Source organism: Loxodonta africana, chromosome 2 (assembly GCF_030014295.1).
Source record: "Loxodonta africana isolate mLoxAfr1 chromosome 2, mLoxAfr1.hap2, whole genome shotgun sequence".
NCBI classification, from domain to species: Eukaryota; Metazoa; Chordata; class Mammalia; order Proboscidea; family Elephantidae; genus Loxodonta; species Loxodonta africana.
This window is the reverse complement of record NC_087343.1, coordinates 188902205-188926438: the sequence shown is the minus strand read 5'-3', so window position 1 is coordinate 188926438 and position 24234 is coordinate 188902205. Positions and strand designations below refer to the sequence as shown.

The window sequence follows — 24234 nt, the reverse complement described above, 5'->3', positions numbered from 1 at the left end:
CTGGGGGAATGATTCCCCAGCTGAGCATGGCTTCGCAGCCTTTCAGGAAGAAGCAAAGATGGCATATGGGGCCAGGTGTTCCAGAGAGAGGAGGGGGAGGTGGTAGGAGGCACAGAAGAAACCAAAAGAGATGGAAAGAACCAATGCCAGCTCAGGGGCCTGGCCAGTGTGGGCAGGGTGAATCCAAGCAGCCTGAGGTCAAAGCATTTGCCTCCCAGCCAAAAGACTGCAGCTGGCAGGAAGCAGAGGAGGCTAAGGGGGGAGGGGGAAGAAGGGAGGTGGGAAAGCGTGTATATCACTCGCTTGTTACCGGGGTGCTCTGTCTCCTGCTGGGAACTTCAGGAAGCTGCTTTCTCCTACTCCTGTCTGCCAATCTCTGACGTTAGTGGGGCAAATCCACGCAGCATGGACATTGCACTTCCCGGCCAGCCGAGCCACTGCAGCCAGTCAGGAGGTAGCGCAGCAGGGTGGGAAAGCTTGTATCGCTGGTTACTGGGTGCTCTGTCTCCTGCTGGGAATTCTGCAAAGCTGCTTTCCTGTGCTCCCTGTCTGCCGATCCCTGACAGGAGTCCAAGATGGTGGATCTGTGCTGCCTTAGCTGATGGAGTCTTCACCAGGTTATCTCTCCTCACTGTCCTCTGTCAGTTTCTTATTCCATTTGGTGCTTGGCTGAGTTCTTTATCTTTTCATTTGACACTTCAGATTGCAAGAATGACGTTTGTCTCTGTTTTACTTAGTTTTTGAGGTCTTTGCTGAGGAGGGAAAGTGTGGTGCTTCTGTCTATGGTGCCTTGTTGGCCAGAAGTCCAGTATAATGTAATTTAGATTCTCTACCACGTGTCTGTCAATTTGTCATTCTATGTTGTCTCATGTGTTGCTGCCATGCTGGAAGCAATGCCACTGGTATTTCAAATACCAACAAGCTCACCCGTGGTGGATGGTTTTCAGCAGAGCTACCAGGCTAAGACAGACCAGGAAGAAAGGCCTGGTGATCCACTGCCAAAAGGCATCCTAAGAAAACTCTATGGATCACAATAAAACATTCTCTGATTTAGTGCTAGAAGATGAGCCTCCTAGGTTGGAAGGAACTCAAAATACACAGTTACTGCAATAATGGACTCAAGCACACCAACAATTGTGAGGATGATGCAGGACAGGGCAATGTTTTGTTTTCTTGTATGTGGGATTGCCATGAGTCGGAGCTGACTTGATGCTAACAAAAATAACCACAACAATTCAGACTCTGGCTAAACGTGTAAGGCCTCAGCCTTCAGTGTGGATGTAGAATAAGTTGGCAGGCCAGGGAGAAAGAGGCTGTAAGAATGAGAAAGGTGTTGGAGTTGGGAGATGCCCTATGATGTTCTCATATTTCTCAGCTGAGCCCTCTCCCTTTGTTACTCTAATGAGAGTTCTTAATGAGACTTTGGGACCATACCCTGCACCTCCTTGAGAACTGCCTGTGAAGCATCATTCAAACCAGTGGACCCCTCTATCTATTGCAAAAGCCAAACTCTCTGGTTACATGCTGTATCCCCATACATCTCCCTGACTCTTCAACCACATATTTATCAGTGGATGACTTTGTGTCACCTTTAGGCCCTATCAGAAATAGAATTTGTCCTGTTCCTTCTTTGCACCAAACTGTAAGATACAATGAGACAAAGAGAAAATTTTGCTTACTGTAGGCTCTATACATTATTTGTATTCAATAGTCATATTCACTTGGACTTTTGCCTTCCGTGTGGCAGACACACTATGTTATTATTCTTCTCAGAAAATGCAGTTTTCATGCAGCCCTTCTCTTTTCCACAAAGGCATTTGGCATCTGTCTTCCCATCTGGCCACACATCAAAAACATCTGGAGAGATTTGAGAAATACAGATCTTGAGTCCACAGGTCTGGGGTGAGGCCCATGGATCTTGTCTATAAAGCTCCAACAGTGAGTCATATGCTCAACCAGATATGGGAGTCACTGCTCCAAGACATGGATTCCAGGGGTCCCAAGACCACCCTCAGGTTTGATGATTTGCTAAGCGGACTCGCAGGACTAGGCATATAGTCATACTCATGGCTATGATATATTACAGTAAAAAGGGACGAATTATCCAATTAGCAATGTAAACATGGACCTGCTTGTGCTTACTTACTAATGTAGTGAACAATTTCACATCGTTTCACCACATCAAAGATCCTACTTCTTGGTATGGCTAGTATCTGTCTCTCTCCCAACCTCACAGCACCTTCCTATAGAATCAAAGCTTCTTTTCAAATTTACAGTCCCTGATAGAGGCAGATGACTTAGTAAGCAAGGTGTCTTAGGCTAGGTTCTCTAGAGAAGCAAAACCAGTAAAGCGTGTGTATAGAGAGAGAGAGAGATTTATATCAAGGAAATGGCCATCATGATCGTACAGGCTGAAAGGTCCCAAGTCTGTGTATCAGGACAGAGGCTCCTCTCAATTCACATAGCCACAGGGGCTGGCGAACCCAAGATTGGAAGGTCAGAGAGCAGGCTCCTGCTCTCAGGCTGTGAAGACTGACGAATTCCAAGATCTGCAGTTAAGTTGGTAGCTCAAGTCCCAAGAGCTGGAGGTCAGATGAACAGGAGGCAGTGCAGGATCCAGAATAAGCAAAGAAGCCAGAAAGTCTGCTTATATTTGGATGCAGGCCACATCCCCAAGGAAACTCTCTTTCAACTAATTGTCCACTCACAGCAGATTCAATCATGGGAATGATCACATATAAACACCGAGAACATGGCCCAGCCAAGGTGACACACAATCTTAACCATCACTCAAGCTAAGCATGGGTTTACTTGTGCTTGCTTATTAATCTTTAGTTAAACCCATGCTTACCTTGCTTATTGGATAATCCACCCCTGACAGCAAAAGAATGCAAAGCAAAATCAGCAAAGGGAAAAGGCTCATGGGGCAAGCTTGGAGGAAACCAGGTGTAAGCTTCCAAGAGTCCTCTCCCCATGGAGTCACACAGGATGTGCTTAATTCCTCCAACATGGCATTGTGACAACATGTGTGAAGTGTTGTCTACCAGAGAAGCAGATTAGAAACTCAGTGTACAGCATTTGTGTTGGGGAGCTGGTTATATAGGCATACTATGCCTAACATGTACCAAAATTCCACATTCCCAGAAGGAAAGCAAGTGTTCAGCATAAATCACATTGTTTGTGTGAATACTTTAGGCATAGTAAGCAACTCTTATTAGTCAGAAATCTAAGTTCCCAGGTGCCAGCCAAGGGACCAACCTTGCAAGCAGACCTTTCTAAGGATAGTGGTCTCAGGCCTGCTGTTTTCTGCACAGCATGTTAACTGTGTTTCTCTTTTGGGCAGGAGGAGAAAATTCCAGATGAAAATGGAGATTCAGGTGATGAAGTATGAAATCCTGTTCCTTGAGGATTTTAGCAATATAATCACCTGCCCTGACTTGATGAGAAAGTGCATGGGCTACCTCAGTCTCCAAGACCTTTCTAGTCCTTGGCTCTAGTCTGCGTTTAGGGCACAATAGATAGCTGGCTTGTAGATGCAGATGTCCTCAGAGATCACAGAGACATTGAACCAAGATCCACTGCCCATTCACTTTTCATGTTTTGTTCTACCTTCCTGTTTTCCAAATGGGATTGCTTCTTCTCTAGCTTCTGGAAAGGCATAATTATATATAATGAGATAGGATGGTCAAGCCCTATTCCACATCCAAGTCATTGAAGGCTGCGAATCATACAACTTCCCTTCAAGTCTCTGAAAAGAAACCAAAATTTTGGAGTTCAACCGCATGAGCAACCAAGAATATTCCTCAGCATACATTTTATGCTAGCAATGCTTTTATGACACTTGAATTTTCTGCAGCAAGAGGCGGCTCCCTCAATCTACAGTGTCCCAAAATTACCTGGTACAATACAGCCATCTGCTTTCAGGCAGGTAGATGGCAGAACCAAAGGAGAGATGATTGTTTGCTGTCAAGGGAAATTTCCAGATGGAGACTAGAAGCTTACCTGAGCATTTGATTATTTAACTACATTTCGTTATGCAACTTGTACATTTTCTTCCTTCTAAATAATTAGGCTTTCTCTTAAGTTCATTTATGTCTGCTTACTTTTATTCAGTTCATTTACTCAAGTGAATAGTGGACCCGCATGTTCCTTGTACAAAATCCTTCTCAAACTTAATAATGACAGTCATTATCACTTAGCCTTGATTTTCAAGGTGCAAAAGCTTCTTCTTATTGGTCCCGCTTTCCATTATTTTAATCACTTCTGTTATTTTTCTCAGACTCTTTTACTATGTCTGTATACTCTTCTTAGAAGTGTGGTAAACAAAATGGACTCAATGTTTTTCAGCTCAAGTATACTGCAGTCTGACACATATATATATTCACTCCAAAACTTACGAAAATCATATGTATTTAATATATTCATTTTTAATTATCCAAAACACACACGAAGTGTGTATTTAAGTGTTCTTTCACTCATTTTAAATATCATTGGTACAGAACATAAATTACGCTGACCATATATAGGAGTATAATTCCTTTATCTGTTAAGAGTCAATTTAAAGAATATATATGTCTTAAGGGAGCAAGGAGTTTTGGTGTAAACATATTATAGAGTGATAAGTCTTTACTACAAGGCCAGCTGCTGAGAAGAGCTGCTCTGTATATATAAGTGTACTGCACAGCATTGAAGAAAGACTGTGTCTCAAGCCTGGATGTCAAATTCCCCCTAATTACAGATCGTCACTATACTTTCCTGGCACTGAAAACCCATACAGTACTTTTTCTCCTGTTGGTACTCCATTGCCCACTCATTTGGAGCTTGTGGCCTACTACGATCTCACGCTCTTTTCTGCTATGCTCATTTCTCCATTTCTCTTTCATTTGAAATTAACCCTTTATCATGTTATTAAATATGTTCCTATATTGATAAGACTGCTTATTCTCAATATCAAAATAATTTAAAATTATATATCTATGACTTAGAATATTCCCAACCACACCTAGTTTCATGTCTTTGGGAAATTTGAAGAGGCTATTCTTGATATTTTCATCCAATAAATCAGTATGTTGAATAATCCTGGGATTGACTTAGGTAGGATACATGGGGCAGATCTAAAATATTAGGATATATTTTACTGAGAACCTGCATAAAATGCAGAGTGATACAAAGCTAAAGAAGAAACTGTTTCCAAAGTGTATTCTCAGACTATAAAGCTATCATGCAACAACAAAACAGAATTTCAGAATAATAAAGAAGACTTAGAAGGGGATGTGCGGTAGTTTCTTAGAATTGCATCTTTCAGCATCACCAGGCCCAGCTGTTTAATTGCAAGGGAAGTGCTGTGGGGTCAATTAAAAAATTGACTGTGTCACTAGTATTTATCTTCCTTGGTAGGAAATAGTGGGGCGGGGGCGGGGAGGGGAGGGAGAGTGTGTGTGCACTGTCTGGGATGGCGGAACATGAAGGTGGCAGAGTATGAACCCATTGTGCACTATGATGTATCCTTTTTCCAGATAGACACAACATTCATTCTAGAGATGACCAATTGATTTGCTAATTTGGTGTATTTATTTCACAGTTTCACATCTTTACAGTTTTGTTCACATAATGCTTGAATAGGATTTAAAAGCAAAAATATTTCCTTTTAAATTTTCTCTTTTTTAGGTCATAAATACAATTAAACTTACAGTCATATTCCACCTCTTTTAATTCCCCCATTCCCATTAAAAACATTTTATTGTTAAATACCCAGCTGATCAAATTCATAGAAACTGAATGATGAGAACTATCGTAATGGGAAAAAGAGTAAGAGCCTGTAGATATATGGGATTACTAACACCTCTTCTGCATTGGACCTTACCATTTTCTTGGCCTGTTGAAAGAGAAATAACCTTCCAAAGCCATGGTTTACCTGAAAGGAGCGGTAAGGCATGCATTTATTAGAAAAGGAAGCTAAAGAATTAGAGATGGCAAGGTTCTTTAAAACGATTGAGGCTGAACCGGAAGCCTTTATCCTGGTGCAGTTGCAAAGCATCAGTTATACAACTGTTCGCTTAGCTTGGCCAATAAGCAGGGGAAGGTACACACTGGTGCTTCTTATGTCAAGATCAGGCTGGCTGAACTTGGAGAAGATGCCTTATTTGCAGCCCGAAAGTAGATTCTGTAACATGTCCCATTGTTACTCAGAAAGTTCAGAACTCAGGGCCAACATCCTCTTGCTCACGCAATGATGAGCCACTCAGAGGAGTCCAGCTAGAAGGCTGGCATCTGAGCAAAGCTGAATTTACTGAGCTAAGCCATTCGCTCCTGGGGAATGAAGCTGGTTATCTAACAAGCATCATTCCTGGTCATTACAGCACAGGAATTGAAGCTCCTCTTGGAAGGATGCAAGGGATCTGCTGTTGGGGAAAAGAGTTGCTCAGGGTCAGTGCAGTAGAATTGACAGGGAACTCTCTGAATCTCTGAATGTGTCAGCTTACTGTTTTTAGCACCTCACTAGTATGTGAATAAAGGCAGCTGGAAAATGGACTCAGTTCTGCAAGTCTTTGTGTCAGGTTAGATTATATGATACTAACAAAAAATGGTTTTGTAAAGCCTTTCTACATTGAATTACCACATTATTAGTTACAACATCACTACTAACTAAGCAGAAGCCTTTTTTGATTTTTTCTTTTAATTACTACCTCCTTCTCAAAAAAGTTATTGCTATAGGTTCACAAATACTAATTACTACAATATTGTAGCTAAAACACCAGAACATTTGACAGAATCAGCAACTGTAAAACAACCAGCAACAACGAAAACAACGTTATTCGAAGAATCACTGAAATTGGGTAATAGTGACAGCTCTGACTGGAAGGCATTAGACGGTTCGAAAGTAAATGAGCATAGAGTTGTAGCCTTGTAGTTATATCGGTACGTGTAAGCTGGGCTTATGAAAAATGTTTCTGCTGTCATAACTAACTACAAGGATATTTTTATAAAAACCAAATTTCTGCTAGAACACGGCACACAAATTTTATAGACAGTCAGTTTGGCGTCACTGCCTCTGACAGTGTCACCTGGTGTGGTTCACACCCGCACACCCCCCTAGTGATGCCACTGAGATTACTGATCCACTAAATTTTTCTTTGTTTGCATTTGATTTCTTGGCGGCAGGACTTTTTGGAATTTGGGGACAATTCTGCTTTGGTATTAAATAATATATTGAAAAATCACCTTGGTGTTGAGTTATCAGTAACTGTGCAGTGAATTCCAGTAAACTGACATAGGCTCACATTTCATTTTAATAAAAAACAAAAACTAGAAGATGTTACTGTCTAAATAGGCAGCAGTGCATTTTATAAGCACTGAAGAAATTTAGTAAATACCATGTATCGTTAATTTAGAAACAACCCCTAACACTTGAGGGTTACCTAATGCATGTAATGGTCTTCTTCTCATTTTTTATATGAGAGGTAAATGCAGACCAAAATTCCTGTGTGGCACAAATGGTGAAGCACTCAATTACCAGCTGAAAAGCTGGCATTTCAAGCCCAGGCAGAGAAGCCTTGGAAGAAAGTCCTGGCCATCTGCTTCTAAAAGGTCACAACCTTGAAAACCCTATGGAGTGTAGTTCTACTCTGCACACACGGGGTCACTGTGTGTTGAAATCAACTCCACAGCAACTAACAACGACAAAAATGCAGACCAGGGAGCCATTGACCACATAGTCAACCCTGAGTGGGCTTATCGTCTTGGGATCTGCAGGAATGTCCTTCAAAAACTTAAAAGAGTAATGGGCTGATGTTTCTTTCTCAAAACCCTGTAATGGTAGGACTTCTACATAGCTTAGAATAATGGTTTGAGGTCAATTCTTTTCAGAGAAATAAATATTATTTTAGTGACTTGCAGCACCATTGAGTTAGGGTGCCTATTTGGATTAGGGTAACATTAACATCATTACCTTGTTCTGTTGAAGACCAGCAGCATGCAAAAAATTCAAGATTAGAGTCTCAAAAATACAGGTAGTATGCCCAATAAAATACATTGGCCAGCATAAAAATCAAAGGAAACAAAAGCTTGGAATACCGATCAACATTGCTGGGGTTTTGAATTGTGAAACAGTCGATAATCTTGCCCATTTTATCTCTGAAGACAAACTTGAACTTGTCACTGGTTTTCATTGTCAGGTCGCTATAGTTGACTTTATCACTGGAGATTTCAATGTTGGCAAAGCTGATCTTCCGTTTAAAGCTGGAGATGGAGCTGTTGATGACGTTAGTAATATTGACTTCTTCCACTTCCTTAGCTGTCCCCTAGTTTAAAGACAATGCAATTAGCTCCAAGGACTTAATTCGGCAAAATAAATCAGTGGATAATGAACTAACAAAAAGTTTAGAGACCTAAGTACTGAATAATTAGGTTTAATAGGGTGTGGCATTTAGTGTCTTGGAAACTGGCTGGTAAGCCAGGCTTGGCAGTCCTGTTATCCTGCCTGTAGGTACCCATCTCTAGGTCCACGGCAGTGGTGGTTCAGTGGTAGAATTCTTGCCTTCCATGCGGGAGACCCAGGTTCAATTTCTGGCCAATGTGCCTCATATACAGCCACAACCCATCTGTCAGTGAAGGCTTGCAAGTTGTTATGAAGGTTTCAGCAGGGCTTCTAGACTAAGAGCAGGAAGAAAGGCCTGGCGATCTACTTTCAAAAAAAAACAAAACAAAACAAATCCATTGCCATGGAGTTGATTCTGACTCATAGTAACACTATAGGATAGAGTAGAACTTACCCCATAGGGTTTCTGAGGCAATAAATCTTTATGGAAGTAGACTGCCACATCTTTCTTCCATTGAGTCTCTGGTGGGTTTGAACTGCTGACCTTTCACTTAGCAGCTGAGCACTTAACCACTGTGTTACCAGGGCTCTTTTCAAAAAGCAACCAATGAAAAAACCCCATGGATCACAATGGTCCTAATCACCAACCAATCAAGAGGATGATGCAAGATCTGATGTTTTGTTCTGTTGTGTATGGGGTCACTGAGTTGGAGGCCGGCTGGCAATAACGACATCTCTAGGCCATCAACATGTAAACTGGAAAGAACAACCATTGCCCACTCTACACATGCAGAGCATATAATGGCCAAATGCTCAGACTCTGAAGTTAGCAGACCTGGCTCCAAATCCCATTCGGGCCCCTCACTATTGTAAAAGTTTAGACACATTAATCCTTTCAAGAATAGATTTCCTTGCCTGGAAAATGTTGATGATACTAATACCTACCTTATGAGGCTGATGGGCAGATTAAGTGTCATAAACTATGTAAAGCATTTAGTAGGTGTTTGATGAATTCTATTCTGTTCCAGGGAGAATGATAGGGTAATTGATGATGAGAGATAACAGAAATTAGGAGCGTTTTAAGATCTTGCCACACAAACCAAAACAGTGATGCCCCTTGTAATTCCAGGGCATCGTCATTCTCCAATATGGTGCTCTAACACAGCATGTGGGATGTTTAGAGAAGTCAGAGAGAGTGGGGTTTGCATCCTTGGACAGGCTATCAACTAGGTGTGGGGTATTGGATAAGCTTCCTCCTCTCTTTGAGTGGCATTCCTCAGTAGTAAAACTGGGATAATAATGTTATCTATCTCAAAAAGAAGGAAACCCTGGTGGCGTAGTGGTTAAGTGCTACGGTTGCTAATCAAAGGGCTGGCAGTTCGAATCTGCCAGGCACTCCTTGTAAACTCTATGGGGCAGTTCTACCCTGTCCTATAGGGTTCCTATGAGTCAGAATCAACTCGACAGCACTGGGTCTGGGTTTTATCTCGAAAAGAAAGACCAGACTTGCTAGCCTGAGTGAGAATGGAGAAACGCTGAGAGTATGGCCCCTGGACACCCTTTCAGCTCAGTAATGAGGTCACTCCTGAGGTTCACCCTTCAGCCAAAGACTGAACAGTCCCATGGAACAAAACAAGACTAAAGGGGCGCACCAGCCCTGGGGCTGAGACTGAAAGGCAGGAGGGAACAGAAAAGCTGGTAATAGGGAACCCAGTGTTTAGAAGGGAGAGTGTTGACATGTCAGGGGGTTGTTAGCCAATGTCATAGAACAATGTGTGTACTGTTTGATGAGAAACTAGCTTGTTCCGTAAAACTTCATCTAAAGTGAAATAAAAAAAAAAAGAAAAGCTGAAAAAAATTTTTATCTATCTGTTAGGGATGCTGGTGGACTAAATAAGATGTTGATAAGGTGTTTAGGACACAACAAGTGCTCCATCCATAATGCAGCTATTGTCACACACAAAGCTCTATAGGTTCTATAGAGCTCTATAGCACTATTAGGTTTTTCTGGGGGATATCAGGAATTCTCAAGCCCTTTTGGTCAATCTAGAAAATTCATATATATTTTTTGTAATCAACCATTGTTCCTTCAAAGCCCATAGGGAGTAAGATAAATGGAATTCATATTCTTCTTTGGTCAGTACATGATGATCAGTTACAGCTGACATGGCTATCAAAAGTTGTTCACAATAGTCAAGCATAAGGAAAAGGCCACTGGGTCTTTGGAATACTCCGGTTCCTCATTTTCTCTCTTTAGACCCTCTGGAGTTCTAGTACTTTGCTAAAAGTAGGTGCCTCTTCTGTGTCTTTTTTTTTTTTTTTTTTTCTTCTTCTTCTGTGTTGGATCCCTACCATACTCTTGGCTTTTTAGCATGAGCTTTAGTTGCCTCTCAAATTGGGCTTCCAAAGAGTCCCACGGACCTTTGGACCTGTAAAGAGTAATGGTGAAGAGAGAGCATGGCCTGTTGCCCATTACCCACTGCAAGTGGAATAACAGGCTTTCGAATAAACCAGATTTAGCTCTACATCTTACTGTCTGTGTCCTCTGGGGTAAGTCACCCTCCTGCTCCTCAGATTCCAAAACTATGAAATAGAGATAACAATCTTACTGAGTTTTTATGACCATTTTAAATGATATAATATTTGCAAAGGGCTTGTTACTGTGTCCTGAAGGACACAGTAAATGCTCAAAAATAATATTTTTTAATGATTATTCTGATTTCTGGATCAGGGTGTTCCACTGATAAACCGTCTTTCCCAATTAGCAGAAAAATGTGCTAATCAAGAAATTTGTTGCAATCCAATTTTTTTAGAGTAGCTAAAGCAAATGGAAGAAATGATGAAATGAAAGAGCTGAACAGAAGATTTAAAAGGGCAGCTCGAGAAGACAAAGTAAAGTATTATAATGAAATGTCCAAAGACCTGCAGTTAGAAAACCAAAAGGGAAGAACATGCTTGACATTTCTCAAGCTGAAAAAACTGAAGAAAAAATTCAAGCCTCAAGTTGCAATATTGAAGGATTCTATGGGCAAAATATTGAAGGACGCAGGGAGCATCAAAAGAAAGTGGACCCAGAGTAACTGTATCAAAAAGAATTTCAGGAGGTAGCGTATGATCAAGAACTGATGGTATTGAAAGAAATCCAAGATGCACTGAAGGCGCTGGCAAAAAACAAGACTCCAGGAATTGATGGAATATCAGTTGAGATGTTTCAACAAACAGAGACAGTGCTCTCAACAAACAGAGACAGTGCTCACTTGTCTATGCCAAAAAATTTGGAAGACAACTACCTGTCCAACCAATTGGAAGAGATCTGTATTTGTGCCCATTCCAAAGAAAGGTGATCCGACAGAATGCTGAAATTATCAAATGGTATCATCAATATCACACACAAGTAAAATTTTGATGAAGATCATTCAAAAACAGTTGCAGCAGTACATCAACAGGGAACTACCAGAAACTCAAGTTGGATTCAGAAGAGGACATGGAATGAAGGGTATCATTGCTGATATCAGATGGATCTTGGTTAAAAACAAAGAACCCTAGAAAAATGTTTACCTGTGTTTTATTAACTATGCAAAGGCATTTGACTGTGTGGGTCATAAAAAATTATGAATGTCATTGCAAAGGATAGGAATTATAGAAACTTAATTGTGCTCTTGTGGCAACTGTACATAGACCAAGAGGAAGTCATTCGAACAGAACAAAGGGACACTTTATGGTTTAAAATCATGAATGGTGTGCATTAGGGTTGTATCCTTCCACCATACTTATTCAATTTGTATGCTGAGCAAATAATCTGAGAAGCTGGACTATATGAAGAAGAATGTGGCATCAGGATTGGAGGAAGGCTTATTAACAAGGTGCAATATACAGATGATACAACCTTGCTTGCTGAAAGTGAAGAGGACTCGAAGCACTTACTAATGAAGATCAAAGACTACAGCTTTCGGTACGGATTATACCTCAACATAAAGAAAACAAAAATTCTCACAACTGGACCAATTAAGCAACATCATGACAAATGGAGAAAATACTGAAGGTGTCAAGGATTTCATTTTACCTCAGTCCACAATCAAAGTCCATGGAAGCAGCAGTCAAGAAATCAAATGACACGTCACTGGGAAAATCTGCTGCAAAAGACTTCTTTAAAGCGTTAAAAAGCAAAGATGTCACTTTTGAGGACTAAGGTGCTTCTGCCCCAAGCCACAGTATTTTCAATTGCCTCATATGCATGTGAAAGACTGAAGAAGAATTGATGCATTTGAATTATGGTGTTGAAGAAAATTGAATACACCGTGGACTGCCAGAAGAATGAACAAATCTGTCTTGGTAGACATATAGCCAGAATGCCCCTTAGAAGTGAGGATGGGAGGACTTCATCTCACTTACTCTGGGCATGTTATCAGGAGGGACCAGTCCCTGGAGAAGAATATCATGCTTGGTAGAGTAGGTCAGTGAAAAAGGGAAAAACCCTCAGTGAGGGGGACTGACACAGTGGCTGCAACAATGGGCTCAAACACAGCGACAATTGTGAGGCTGCAGCAGGACCACGCAGTGTTTCGTTCTGTTGTATGTAGGGTCACTATGAGTGAGAATCAACTCCACTGCACCTAATAAGAACAGCAACGATTTTTTTCAGATGTTTTTCAGTAAACCATTACCTGTAAGATTTAAAAATACAAGAATGCAAAAAGGATTCAATAGTAAATATATATTAATCTGAAACTTGTAAACAGCTGATCATATTTGGTTTGTTTTTGGGTTTTTCTTGGGTGCTTGTTTTTGTGGTTGTGATTTTATGTTGCATACTTGTAACAGTGATTTTCTGTTGGAAAATTAAACATATTAACATGTCATTGTATTTGGTGAAAAGAGCAGATGCTTTCTAGGGATGTCATGACTTCAGATACCCCTCCATTCAAACAAGGTTGAGCATAACTGGAGCAAAGTAGATCATTGGAGGGCAGAACCAAGTCCAGCTCATCTTTATAGAACAGCACATGGGACAAGTGACTGACAAATTCCATAGGGCCCTCAAAATTCTTACCCTATCTTTGGCTGCCATCTGTTGTAAGGAGCTGTAGTGGGCAACTGCATATTCCAGTAGGGCCCCAAACACGAAGCTGAAGCAGATCCCCAGGTACACATCGATGGCCTTTATGAAGCAGTTGGTGTTGGGAAGAGAAGTGCGGGACCCGATCATCAGTGTGGTCATTGACAACACAGTGGTCACACCTGGGAAAACAAGCAGATGTTCCCACATTACTGGTCACTTAACCTTCCACTCACGAATTGGCAGGACAAGACTGAAAAACAGAACATATCTCATTTTGAGAGATCTGTGACCTTCTGGAACAGGGTTTATTTGCTCATTATTTACAGTTATGAATTATGTGGTTTTCTAGATGTTTTGTCTTCTGTCTTCTCCTTGGAGAGGGGATGTTCAGTATACAAAATAACTGACAATAGGCCATCTAATCACATTTCTCCTTTTTGTGTCACTGTAAAACATAAGTTTAAAAATGCGCTACTCCTAAAATAGTCTCTCTCTCTCTCTTTGTCCTCTCTCTCCGCTTCTGCATCTCTCTCTTTCTGTCTCTGTCTCTCTCTGTATCTTCCCCCCCGCTTCCTTTTCTCCTTTTTGCTTTCTCTCCCTCACTCCTCTCCCCCCACAAAGAATCTCTCAAGATACCAACTTCTGGAATTAACCTGTGAATATCAATGCGCAATAGTAGAAGAAATAAATAAATAAGGACCTGCTAACCCAGTTCTTAGCTACCTCCTGTTGGAGTGGCTTACCAATGCAGGTTCTTGCAGGAACTGAATCCAGGGAGATCCAAAACGAAACCCAGGATAACACCACCAGAAAAGTGGAGGGAACATAGGTTTCCAAAATGAAATACAGGACATTCCTTCGAAGCTCAAATTGCAAGACTAATCGTGTGTAATTTCCTGATAAGGTAAACAAGATATGCAAAATCATGTCTGCTCACACGGCAGATGTTTAGCTTAGCTATAGCCACATTATGCCCTCTGCAAAACCTAGGTAATCGGATATTCCAGTTAATCAAGAAGTGTCATTATGGTTTCAAGAAAAGGAATTGCTGTTGCTGAGAATGGATTTATAGGGGTTTTAATGCCCCCTCACTTATAATCTTCTTCTTATGCTTCTCTTTATTCTAGAACGCCTACAGCGTTATAACTGCTGGTTTCCTGGATGTCCACCTCTCTAGGCTGTGAGCTTCTTGGGGGCAGACCCTGAATCTTTCAGTTCTGCAGACACAAAGAAGTTGTTCAATAAATACCTGCTGAATGAAGATAGCTGTGGTTGTCCATTTTACAAGAATGCTGTAAAATAGGTCTGATGTCAAAATGCTAGTGCATCTAATTTAATTTTTGATGATTTCAGATTGTACCTTAGAATCCTACGGGGTTATTCTTAGGAAATGATTCAATATATACTAGACACAAGGAATGTAAGTAATAGGGAATTATCATTAATGGAATTCTGTGTGGCAAATAGGCTACTACAGCACCAAACATATACCCATGGGTTAGAGTACCAAGCTGTGCCTCTATCAAAGGGAGGGGAGCAAAGGGCAGAGAGAACATTACCGGCCAGCGGTAGGCCAGATAGAAGGGTGTAGAGATTGTTCTCTGGCTCAGATTGGAGTTGGGGAAGATAGGGTAGTGGAAGGGAGCACCTCCCACCCCCAATTAAATCCTGGAATTTCGAATGATACTGTTAAGTAGCTAAAACAACAGAAGCATCACTGGGGAGATAATAAAAAAAAAATAAGCTAGGCTAAAACAGAATCTAGGGGCCCCATTGTTGTGTGCTGTCAGTCAATTCAGGCTTACAGCGACCCTATATGACAGAGTACAACTGCCACATAGGGTTTACTAGGATGTAATCTTTACAGGAGCAGGTCGTTACTCTCATGGAGGCGCTGGAGGCTTTGAACCGAAGGCTTTTTGGTTAGCAGCAGAGGGCTTAACAATTGCACCACCAGGACTCTTTAGGGGCCCATAGATATTTCTTTATCTATGGATACATGGTTTTTATGATGTGATGTGGTATTTATGATATCTATTTTTTTTTTATGATAGTACTTTATAGGTGCTGTAATTGAGGCACGAGGAGTTTAAGCAATTTGTGAAAGGACCCTTAGCTAATGGCAGAAGCAAGATTAAAAAACAGGCCTTTGGCCCTCTTGTCTGGGGACTATCCCCTTGATTTGAAAGTCTGTGTTTCAAAAAACACTTAGAATTAATATCTGACTAAATAATGACCCTGTTTTGTATCCGAAGTAGGTGTGTGCTACCTAGAATTAAATAATCCTGAAAACGGGAGCCATTTCTGCATGAACTAAAAATGGGAATCTAGGTAAAGTATGACAACTATAACCCCAGTTTATGAACATTTTTTTTAAAAATGTATTACATCATCCATTATAAACATAACATATGCTATTTACTTAAGTTTTAGAAAATAGGAAAATCAGGAACAATCCTCTTTCTTTCCAGTCGTTTCTCTATGCATGGTGTTCAGTTCCTAATTTTTATGGAGTCATGATCTCGCTGTACAGATAACTTTGCCAGAATGCTCCTTTGGAGCGAGGATGGCGAGGCTTTATCTTGCTTACTTTGGACACATCATCAGGAAAGACCAATTGCTAGAAAAGGACATCATGTTTGGTAAAGAACAGGGTCAGCAAAAATGAGGGAAACCCTCCATGAGGTGGACTGATAGACACAACAGCCGCAGCAATGTGTTCAAACACGCCAGTGACTGTGAGGATGGCTCAGGACCGGACACTTTGTTCTGTTATACATAAGGTCACCACGAGTTGGCGCCAACTCAGTGGCAACTAACAACAACCAAAACCAGAACCAAACCCCGTGCCATCGAGTAGATTCCGACTCACAGCGTCCCTATAGGACAGAGTGGAACTGCCCCATAGAGTTGCCGAAGAGCACTTGGCGAATTCAAACTGCCAACCCTTTGGTTAGCAGCTGTAGCACTTAACCACGACACCCCCAGGATTTCAAACAACAACAGGCTCCATTAAAACAGTTTTTTCAGGGTGCAAATATTTGTGAAAACAAGCGTTCTTAATATGATTATAAGGCATTGAGAAGAAAATGTCACTGCTGATTTATAAAATCACATGTTGTTTTTTTTTGACAACATCTATTTAAAAATTCCTAGACTATGAGATCCAGCCCTTTCAGTAAAGTGAATAAGTAATTCCTTCCTGCCAGCATAGAATAAATAGGTTGTTTGTGCTCTTGTTGGGTACAGCTGATGTCTTCACCTATGAACTTTGTTCTCTCTCTTTTTTTTTTTTTTTGTCAGTGGCAGAGAACCAGTTCTCCAGTTAGAAACATCAACAGATTTTATGCATCGGGGAGCTGCGGAATTTGAGCAATCATGACAACATATTTGGAGGTAATGGTGCACGGCTGCAGAGATGGCCCAGAGGTCTGCTCTTCAAAGAACTATTTCAATCCTGGCTGTGGAACAGGTCCAAGTGCTGAGCCCAAACGCGACTCGTCCATCCCCGCCCTGCTGAGCAGTCCCTGAACCCGCAAGGAGTGAAGTGGAGAAGGGATGGTATTTACGACTCAGAGTGCTACCCTCCACTTTGGTTTGGTTATTTCCATTCTGTACAATTTGTCCTAAGTTACCTGTCTCCTGCTGTGACCAGGTGACTAAGGTGAAATACCGCTGTATGGTGTACTGAGCAAGCCGCAGGTTTTCCAGCCCACGCACAGAGTCATTCCCTCTCAGCCACCTGAACTCCACGTCGTTCCCATCATACCCCCCTGCAAATAAAAGGGTGTCACGGTCAGTGCAAAGTCATCTCAGACTGAGCTGGTCTGGAAAAAGCTATGATCTGGGGACAGCGTGAGCTCTGTCTTGATGGGGATATGTCCAAAATGGGTATGCTTCTCAAGTATAATTGCAGTGTCTATTTAGAATGAGTCTCTGGGTGGTGCAAATGGTTAAGCGCTTGGCCGCTAACCGGAAGGTTGGTGGTTCAAGTCCACCCAGAGGCACCTTGGAAGAAAATCCTGGTGATCTACTTCAGAAAAAAATCAGTCATTGAAAACCCAATGGAGCACAGTTCTATTCAGACACACATGGGGTTGCCCTGAGTCAGAGCCAACTCCAGGGCAACTGGTTTATTTAGAATGAAGCAAACTGCCAGGACTATTTGCCTGTGGCTAAAAACAGGTCTTATGTTAAGCACTGTATAGACCTGGTGGATGACAAGTCTCTATGAGTGGCCTTCCGCATTATTTAAATGATATTTATTGAACACATAAAGGCCTATGCTAGATACTACTCTGCAGGACCATCTAACAGCTCTGACAGTGCTCTTAGGGACTTCAGAACTGGTCTGTTCGTATTTCCACACTGGCATAGATGCCAAAAAAGTTACTGCACCCACTTTATTAATGTCTGTGAAACATATGCTTTTTAATAAATTTCAATTCGATCTTGTATAGCTGATAATAATAACAACAAAAAACAAACCAAACCCATTGCCGTCAAGTTGATTCTGACTCATGGTGGCCCACGTAGGGCAGAGTAGAACTGCCACACAGGGTTTCCAAAGAGCAGTTGGTGGATTCGAACTGCCAGCCTTTTGGTTAGCAGCTGAGCTCTTAACCACTGTGCCCCAGGACTCCATATAAACATTCATGTTACAATGTTGACACATTCTGTTTGGGATGTTGTCACAAACTTGAAAGGTAGACATTTCTGTATTTTTTTCAGTTCTAAAATGGACTTTTTTTTTTTCACTTCTCTGAATGGGGATGGGCCTTACAAATGATTTACATGTTTAAAGTAGAGCTTACTTTTTTTTTTCCTAAGAAGTTATTAATCAATGATGTGCCCTAGAATTCAGGAACTACATGCTTAACCCATTTTATAGGTGAAAATGCTCAGATGCAAAGAAGTTAAGTAACTTGCTCAAGATAACAAGGAAAATACGTTACTGAGTATTATACCTCAGTAAAGTCTAGTCCCAGAGCCTAGGGGTGATCACGATGGTAATTTCAATAGTATCTATCATTACTGAACAATTACATTTCTACGTGCTTTATAACAGTACCATCTCATTTAATCCTCAAAATATCTCTTTGGGAAGATATATGAATGGTTAATAAGCACAGAAATATATGCTCACTATCATTAGTCATTAGGGAAAAGCACCTTAAAACCACAGTGAGATACCCCTTCACCCCTGTTAAAATGGCTATGATAAAAAAAGACAGAGATTACCAAATGGTGAGCATGTGGAAAAACTGGAAGGGTCAGACATTGCTGGTGGGAATGCAAAATGGTACTACTACTTTGGAAAAGAGTTTGCAGTTTCTTAAAAACTTCAATATAAGTTTACCATGTAACCTGGCATTCTACTCCTACGAATCTGCCCAGGGAAAATAAAATCATATTCCACACAAAGACTTGTGCATAAATGTTCATTGCAACATTATACATAATAGCCAAAAGGTGGAAACAAGCCAAATGTCCATTAACTGGTGAATGGATAGATAAAATGTGATAGATAAATATTCACACAAAGGAATACTACTCAGCAATAAAAAGAATGAGGTATTGATACATGCTACAGAATGGATAAGCCTCAGAAACATTACGCTAAGTGAAAGAGGCCAGTCACCAAGGGCCACATATTGTATGATTTCATTGATGTGGAATGTCCAGAATAGGCAAATCTGTAGAGACAGAAAGTAGATTAGTGGTTGCCTGGGGCTGGTGGTTGGAATGGAGAGTGTTTGTCAATGTGCACGAGGGAATTTTTTGGTGGGTGATGGAAACGTTCTATCACTGGATTGTAGTAATGGTAATGGTGGCATAGCTCTGTAAATTTACTAAAATTTTACTGAAATTGTACACTTGAAATGAGTGAAATTTACAGTATATAAATTATACCCATTAAAACTGTTTTAAAAACCACTCTTTTTGTTAGTTACTATTATTTTTTCCACTTCACTGATGAGGAAACTGAGGTCTAGAGAAGTTAATTACTTACCCAAAGTCACAGTTTGTGATGGGAAAACCCCAGTGATTCCAGCACCCATGACCTTAGACATGGAACCATACAGCTTTCATTTTCAAAGGCAGCTAGGAAATGGGATTCCAGTGTTGGGACTAATGCTTTGTTAAGTCTTAGCTTCTGGAAGCCAGTATCTAGCAGGGTTGTCTCTCCTTCCATGGCATAGAGAAGTATACTTATGAGCCCTTAGGGGATTTCCAGGTAAGAGTGTCCATGGGCTTTTCCTTGGAAACACCCAACACGCACTGAAGCTAGGTGTCCAAATAGGTCTAGGATCCCAAAGAAATTAAAAAAAAAAAAAGTTATAAAAGTGAGTGGAATCCTTAGGTGGTGCAATGGTTAGTGTGCTTGACTGCCAATGGAGAGGTTAGAGATTTGAGTCTACCAGAGAGGTGTCTCAGAAGAAACACCTGGCAATCTCCTGAAAAATCAGCCACTGAAAACCCTTTGGAGCACAGTAAGGCTCAAGCAATTCTCTTTCAAGTACTCTGACATGCAATGGGTTGCCACAAGTCACAGTTGGCTCAACAGCAACTGGTTTTTATAACAGTGAGCAGGAAAGTCCCTGCTTGGGCACTTGGGTTTTACGACCAGTAAACAGTCACAACCATCGCATTATCACTGCTCTGTCCCTGGATGGATATGAACAAGTGTGCGAAGGTATCAAATCTTTTGTAGGGATGGGGCTAGAAAAACACCAAACCCCTTGGTGAGGTTTCTGTACCCAAATAACTGCTAATAAACGTTCGGCAAAAGCATCCTCTCTGCTCACAGGGGACGGGATTTGTGCAAGCAGAGCACTGAAGTTTCCAGGAGAATCTCCCTCCTGGGATTTGAAACGAGCACAGCCATGACACATGAAGGGCAATTACGTTTTCCATGTGGCACTGAAAATGAGTTCTCTTTTTGATAACCTCAAGTTTTATTCTGCTGCCCAATAGCCGTATTGCTTCATGAAGGTTTTGCATGCATTTAATCAATAAGATAATTAACCTGTCTGTTTGAGTCTCTAATTAAACATCTACCTCTGAAAAATGATTGCTGTCTCATAATGATTGTGGTTCTCGGATGTTGGAGCACTTGCGTTCTTATTATTGTAAGGAGGCCCCACTGGTCTCCAGCTCTTAACCGGTTTTTGTCCCCCTGTATGCCTGGTGCCTTAATAAATCCTGTCTGTAGCATTGTTTTCCCAGGACACCTATCGCAGGATGGCTTACTTAGGAACAATGGAGGCTACTCAACAACGCCCCGGAATTCATTTGACACACATCAATGGAAAATAAATCCTCATTCTTCATCATGAGCGAATCCCCAGATGACAAGATAAATGCTCATTTGCTGGCATTACTGTATCAAGCTTTATATTTATCAGCCAACGTCTTCTAAAAGATGGAAGCAGCTGTGTGATAAATGTCCATGGCTGCTTTGTGTATTGGCAGTTTCTCACTTCTGCTGTGTTCTTTCTTGTTTCCATGCCATAGTAGATTCTGAGCCCCACCCCTTGGCCTCTTGGCCAACTCCTAGTAATCCCCCATGTCTCATTTAAGTGACACTTCCCCTAGAAAGCCTCTGAATCCCCCAGGCTCCCCTAGTAGCATTACTTTTAATTGTTATAATTTCTTCTATTATAATTACTTAAAGTTCTGTCCCCTCCATTAGACTGTAGACTGCTTGAGAACTGGAACGTTGTTTTTATCTTTGAATCCCAAACATCTACCACCATGTCTAACACATAATAGTCCTTTAATTGCTGAATGGATAAATGGAAGTATTGCAATGAGGATAGACAGTCGGGGGAACTCAATTAGTCATTCACACTAGCTGGCGACGATAGTGAGTGCAAATGGTTAACATGCTTGGCTGCTAGCAAAAGGTTGGAGGTTTGAGTCCACTCAAAGACACCTTGGAAGAATGGCTTGATGATCTTCTTCTGCAAAATCAACCATTGAAAACCCTGTGGAGCACAGTTCTACTCTGATACACATGGGATTGCCATGAATTGACCCAAGGGCAACTGGTACTGGTATGTAGAACTGAGGTGTTGGGATAAGGCAAAAGACTTTCCTTGAAGAAATGATTTTTAAGACACAGAAAAGGAAATACACTGTTCTTGGCCCTACATAATGGAAAGTAACTGGTAGAAGAATATGTTTGGGACCGCTGATAATCACACCGTAATTCGATTTAACTTTCTAGCAGAGTGGAGGGAATCCCAAATAAGCATCATGTGGTTACTAAATTTGGGGAAAAATGATGATAATAAATGGACACTGGAAAAACTGGAAAGGAGTTATTAAAAGCTTTTTATTATCCCCATATTACTGTTTAAAAGCCCTGTATGGCCTACTCAGGAAAAATGTATAGTTCAGGTCACAAATCAGCCCAGGGGAACAAAATCCCTATGTGACTCTCCAGCCCAGGGGAAGGGCTGTTAGAGGCAGGGCCCGAGACTTGGAACTCAACGCCCCTGTGTTCAAGTATCAGTGTTGCTGCTTACTGTGTCCCTTTGGGAAAGGTCGAAATCAAAGTGAATCCCAATTTCTTTATCTGTAAGGGGTCCCTGTGTAGTGCAAATGGTTAACACAGTCACTGCCAACTAAAAGATTTAAGATTCAAGTCCATAAGAGGCACCTTAGCAGAAAGGCCTAGTGATCTACTTCTGGAAGTCACAGCCTTGAAAACCCTACAGAGCACAACTCTACTCTGACACACTTGGGGTTGATGTGAGTCAGAATCGACTCAATGGCAGTGGGTTTACAATGGAAAAAACAATATCTAGCTCATAGGACTGTTTGATAGGCACCTAGTACAGTGCCTGGCTTGTAGTAAGCAACGGATAAATGGAGGATATAGTATTAGAAAAAGAATATCTTTTATTACTGTGTATTAATGTTATATTATTATTATTATTTTTAATGAAAACTCGTTTGGTCAAGGAGACCAAAGAAAGAGTAGATTCAGATCCTATAATACATTTTGTCATCTCTTCCTAGAAGTCTTTCCCTACTAGTGTCTCTACTTCTGCAATGGATAGTGAAGCTTTTCTAGTAAACACAGAGCATTCTCTTTGAGCTGAAAGGGTAGCCCTAGAGCTAAAGGGGTAGCCCTGAGTGTATTTGCTGACAAATGAAAAGGGGTATTGATAATAGGTCCATGACCTCTTCATCAACTTCTACAGCCACCTATGGCTGATTTGATCCATGGTAGGGTGAGGGTGGAGCCCTGGTGGCGCAGCGGTTAAGAGCTTGGCTGCAAAACCAAAAAGTGGGCAGTTTGAATCCACAAGCCGCTCCTTAGAAACCCAATGGGGGGAGTTCTACTCTGTCCTATACGGTCACTATGAGTCAGAATTGACAGCAGCAGTGTTTCTTTTTGGGGGGGGGTGCTGATTGTAGTCATAGAGTGATTCATGAGGAACTCACCTGAAATCATAGACCCTCTGACGATTAATAGCCATGGCATAAATAACATGTTAAAAGTTTAGGTATTAGGTGCTAGTCTAGACCAGTTTCCACCAAAACGTTTTCTATAAAACAGTCGTCCGCAAAATATTCAGTGAAACAAAACTTCATGGTTAAATAAGTTTGGGAAATGTTACCACTCCCTCTTAGAATTACACATGTAATTAGCTTACTAAAGGTGCTTAAAAACTCTGTGGTTAAGAGCTCTGCTGCTAACCAAAAGGTTGGCAGATTGAATACACCAGCCTCTCCTTGGAAACCCTATGGGGCAGTTCTAATCTGTCCTACAGGGTGGCTATGAGTCGGAATCAACTTGATTGCCACAGTTTAGGTCATACAGCCTCTGTTGCAACTACTCAGCTCTGCTATTGTAGCATGAAAGCAGCCATACACATTAGGTAAATGACTGGGCATGGATGTGTTCCAATATATCTTTACTTATAGAAACAAGTGGTGGGCTGGAGTTGGGCCAGGGTGGGCAGTAGTTTGCTGACTGCTGGCGTAGACTGTTAACTACATTAAAATATTTCCTTTGGCTGTCAGGGATAATACTCTTAGGTGGAAATATTTGGTAACAGTTGACAATGGTGCTCCTTGAAGATGTAATGTTAGAAGGTTTTTCTTTGCACAGTCTCTAAATCTCTTTGCAAGTATGGCCAGTAGGGCTGAACCCATTGTGAATAAACACAGAGAAAAGAAACGACACGATCCGTAAGACATTCCTCATGAATACACAGATCTAAGCCACCCAGGAAAATCATCCCAGGGGCCTCTAGGATATATACTCACAGCTTTCCAGCTGCAACTTGCATGTCTGTGTGTCCATGGGGTATTTAGACAGATCCATGTTACATCCAACAGTCGTTGTGATTCTAAGAAAGGAAAAATGGGTTCAAGAGTGTGTTATGAGGATGCTATAGAAAGTATTGGACCGCTAAGCAACATCATGATAAATGGAGAAAAAATTGAAGTCAAAGATTTCATTCTACTTGGATCAACAATTAACATCCATGGAAGAAGCAGTCATGAAATCAAGCGATGCATTGTACTAGGCAAATCTGCTGCAAAGACCTCTTTAAAGTGTTAAAAAGCAAAGATGTCACTTTGATGACTAAGGTGCACCTGACCCAAGCCATCGTCTTTTCAATTGCCTCATATGCATATGAAAGCTGGACAGTAAAAAAGGAAGACAGAAGATGATTTGATGTATTCAAATTGTGGTGCTGGCAAAAAAGAAGAACAAATCAGTTTTAGAAGAAATACAACTAGAATGCTCCTTAGAAGCAACGATGCTAAGGCTTTGGCTTGCTTACTTTGGGCATGTCATCAGGAAAGACCAACTGGTAGAGAAGGACATAAT

The 24234-nt window shown here is 41.1% G+C and overlaps 1 protein-coding gene across 1 annotated transcript in view; it reads right to left on the bottom strand.

Moving 5' to 3' along the window:
• Positions 1 to 5552: 5552 nt before the first annotated feature.
• GABRP (gamma-aminobutyric acid type A receptor subunit pi) overlaps positions 5553 to 24234 on the bottom strand; it is a 33730-nt gene continuing 15048 nt past the window's right edge. Inside the window, exons 6-10 of the mRNA XM_003404653.4 lie at positions 23664 to 23746; positions 17012 to 17149; positions 14120 to 14272; positions 13368 to 13555; positions 5553 to 8300 (exon numbers count right to left, since the gene is read on the bottom strand). Of these exons, the coding sequence (XP_003404701.3) occupies positions 7998 to 8300; positions 13368 to 13555; positions 14120 to 14272; positions 17012 to 17149; positions 23664 to 23746 (865 nt within the window). The 3' untranslated portion in view covers positions 5553 to 7997. The remainder of the gene's footprint in view (positions 8301 to 13367; positions 13556 to 14119; positions 14273 to 17011; positions 17150 to 23663; positions 23747 to 24234) is intronic.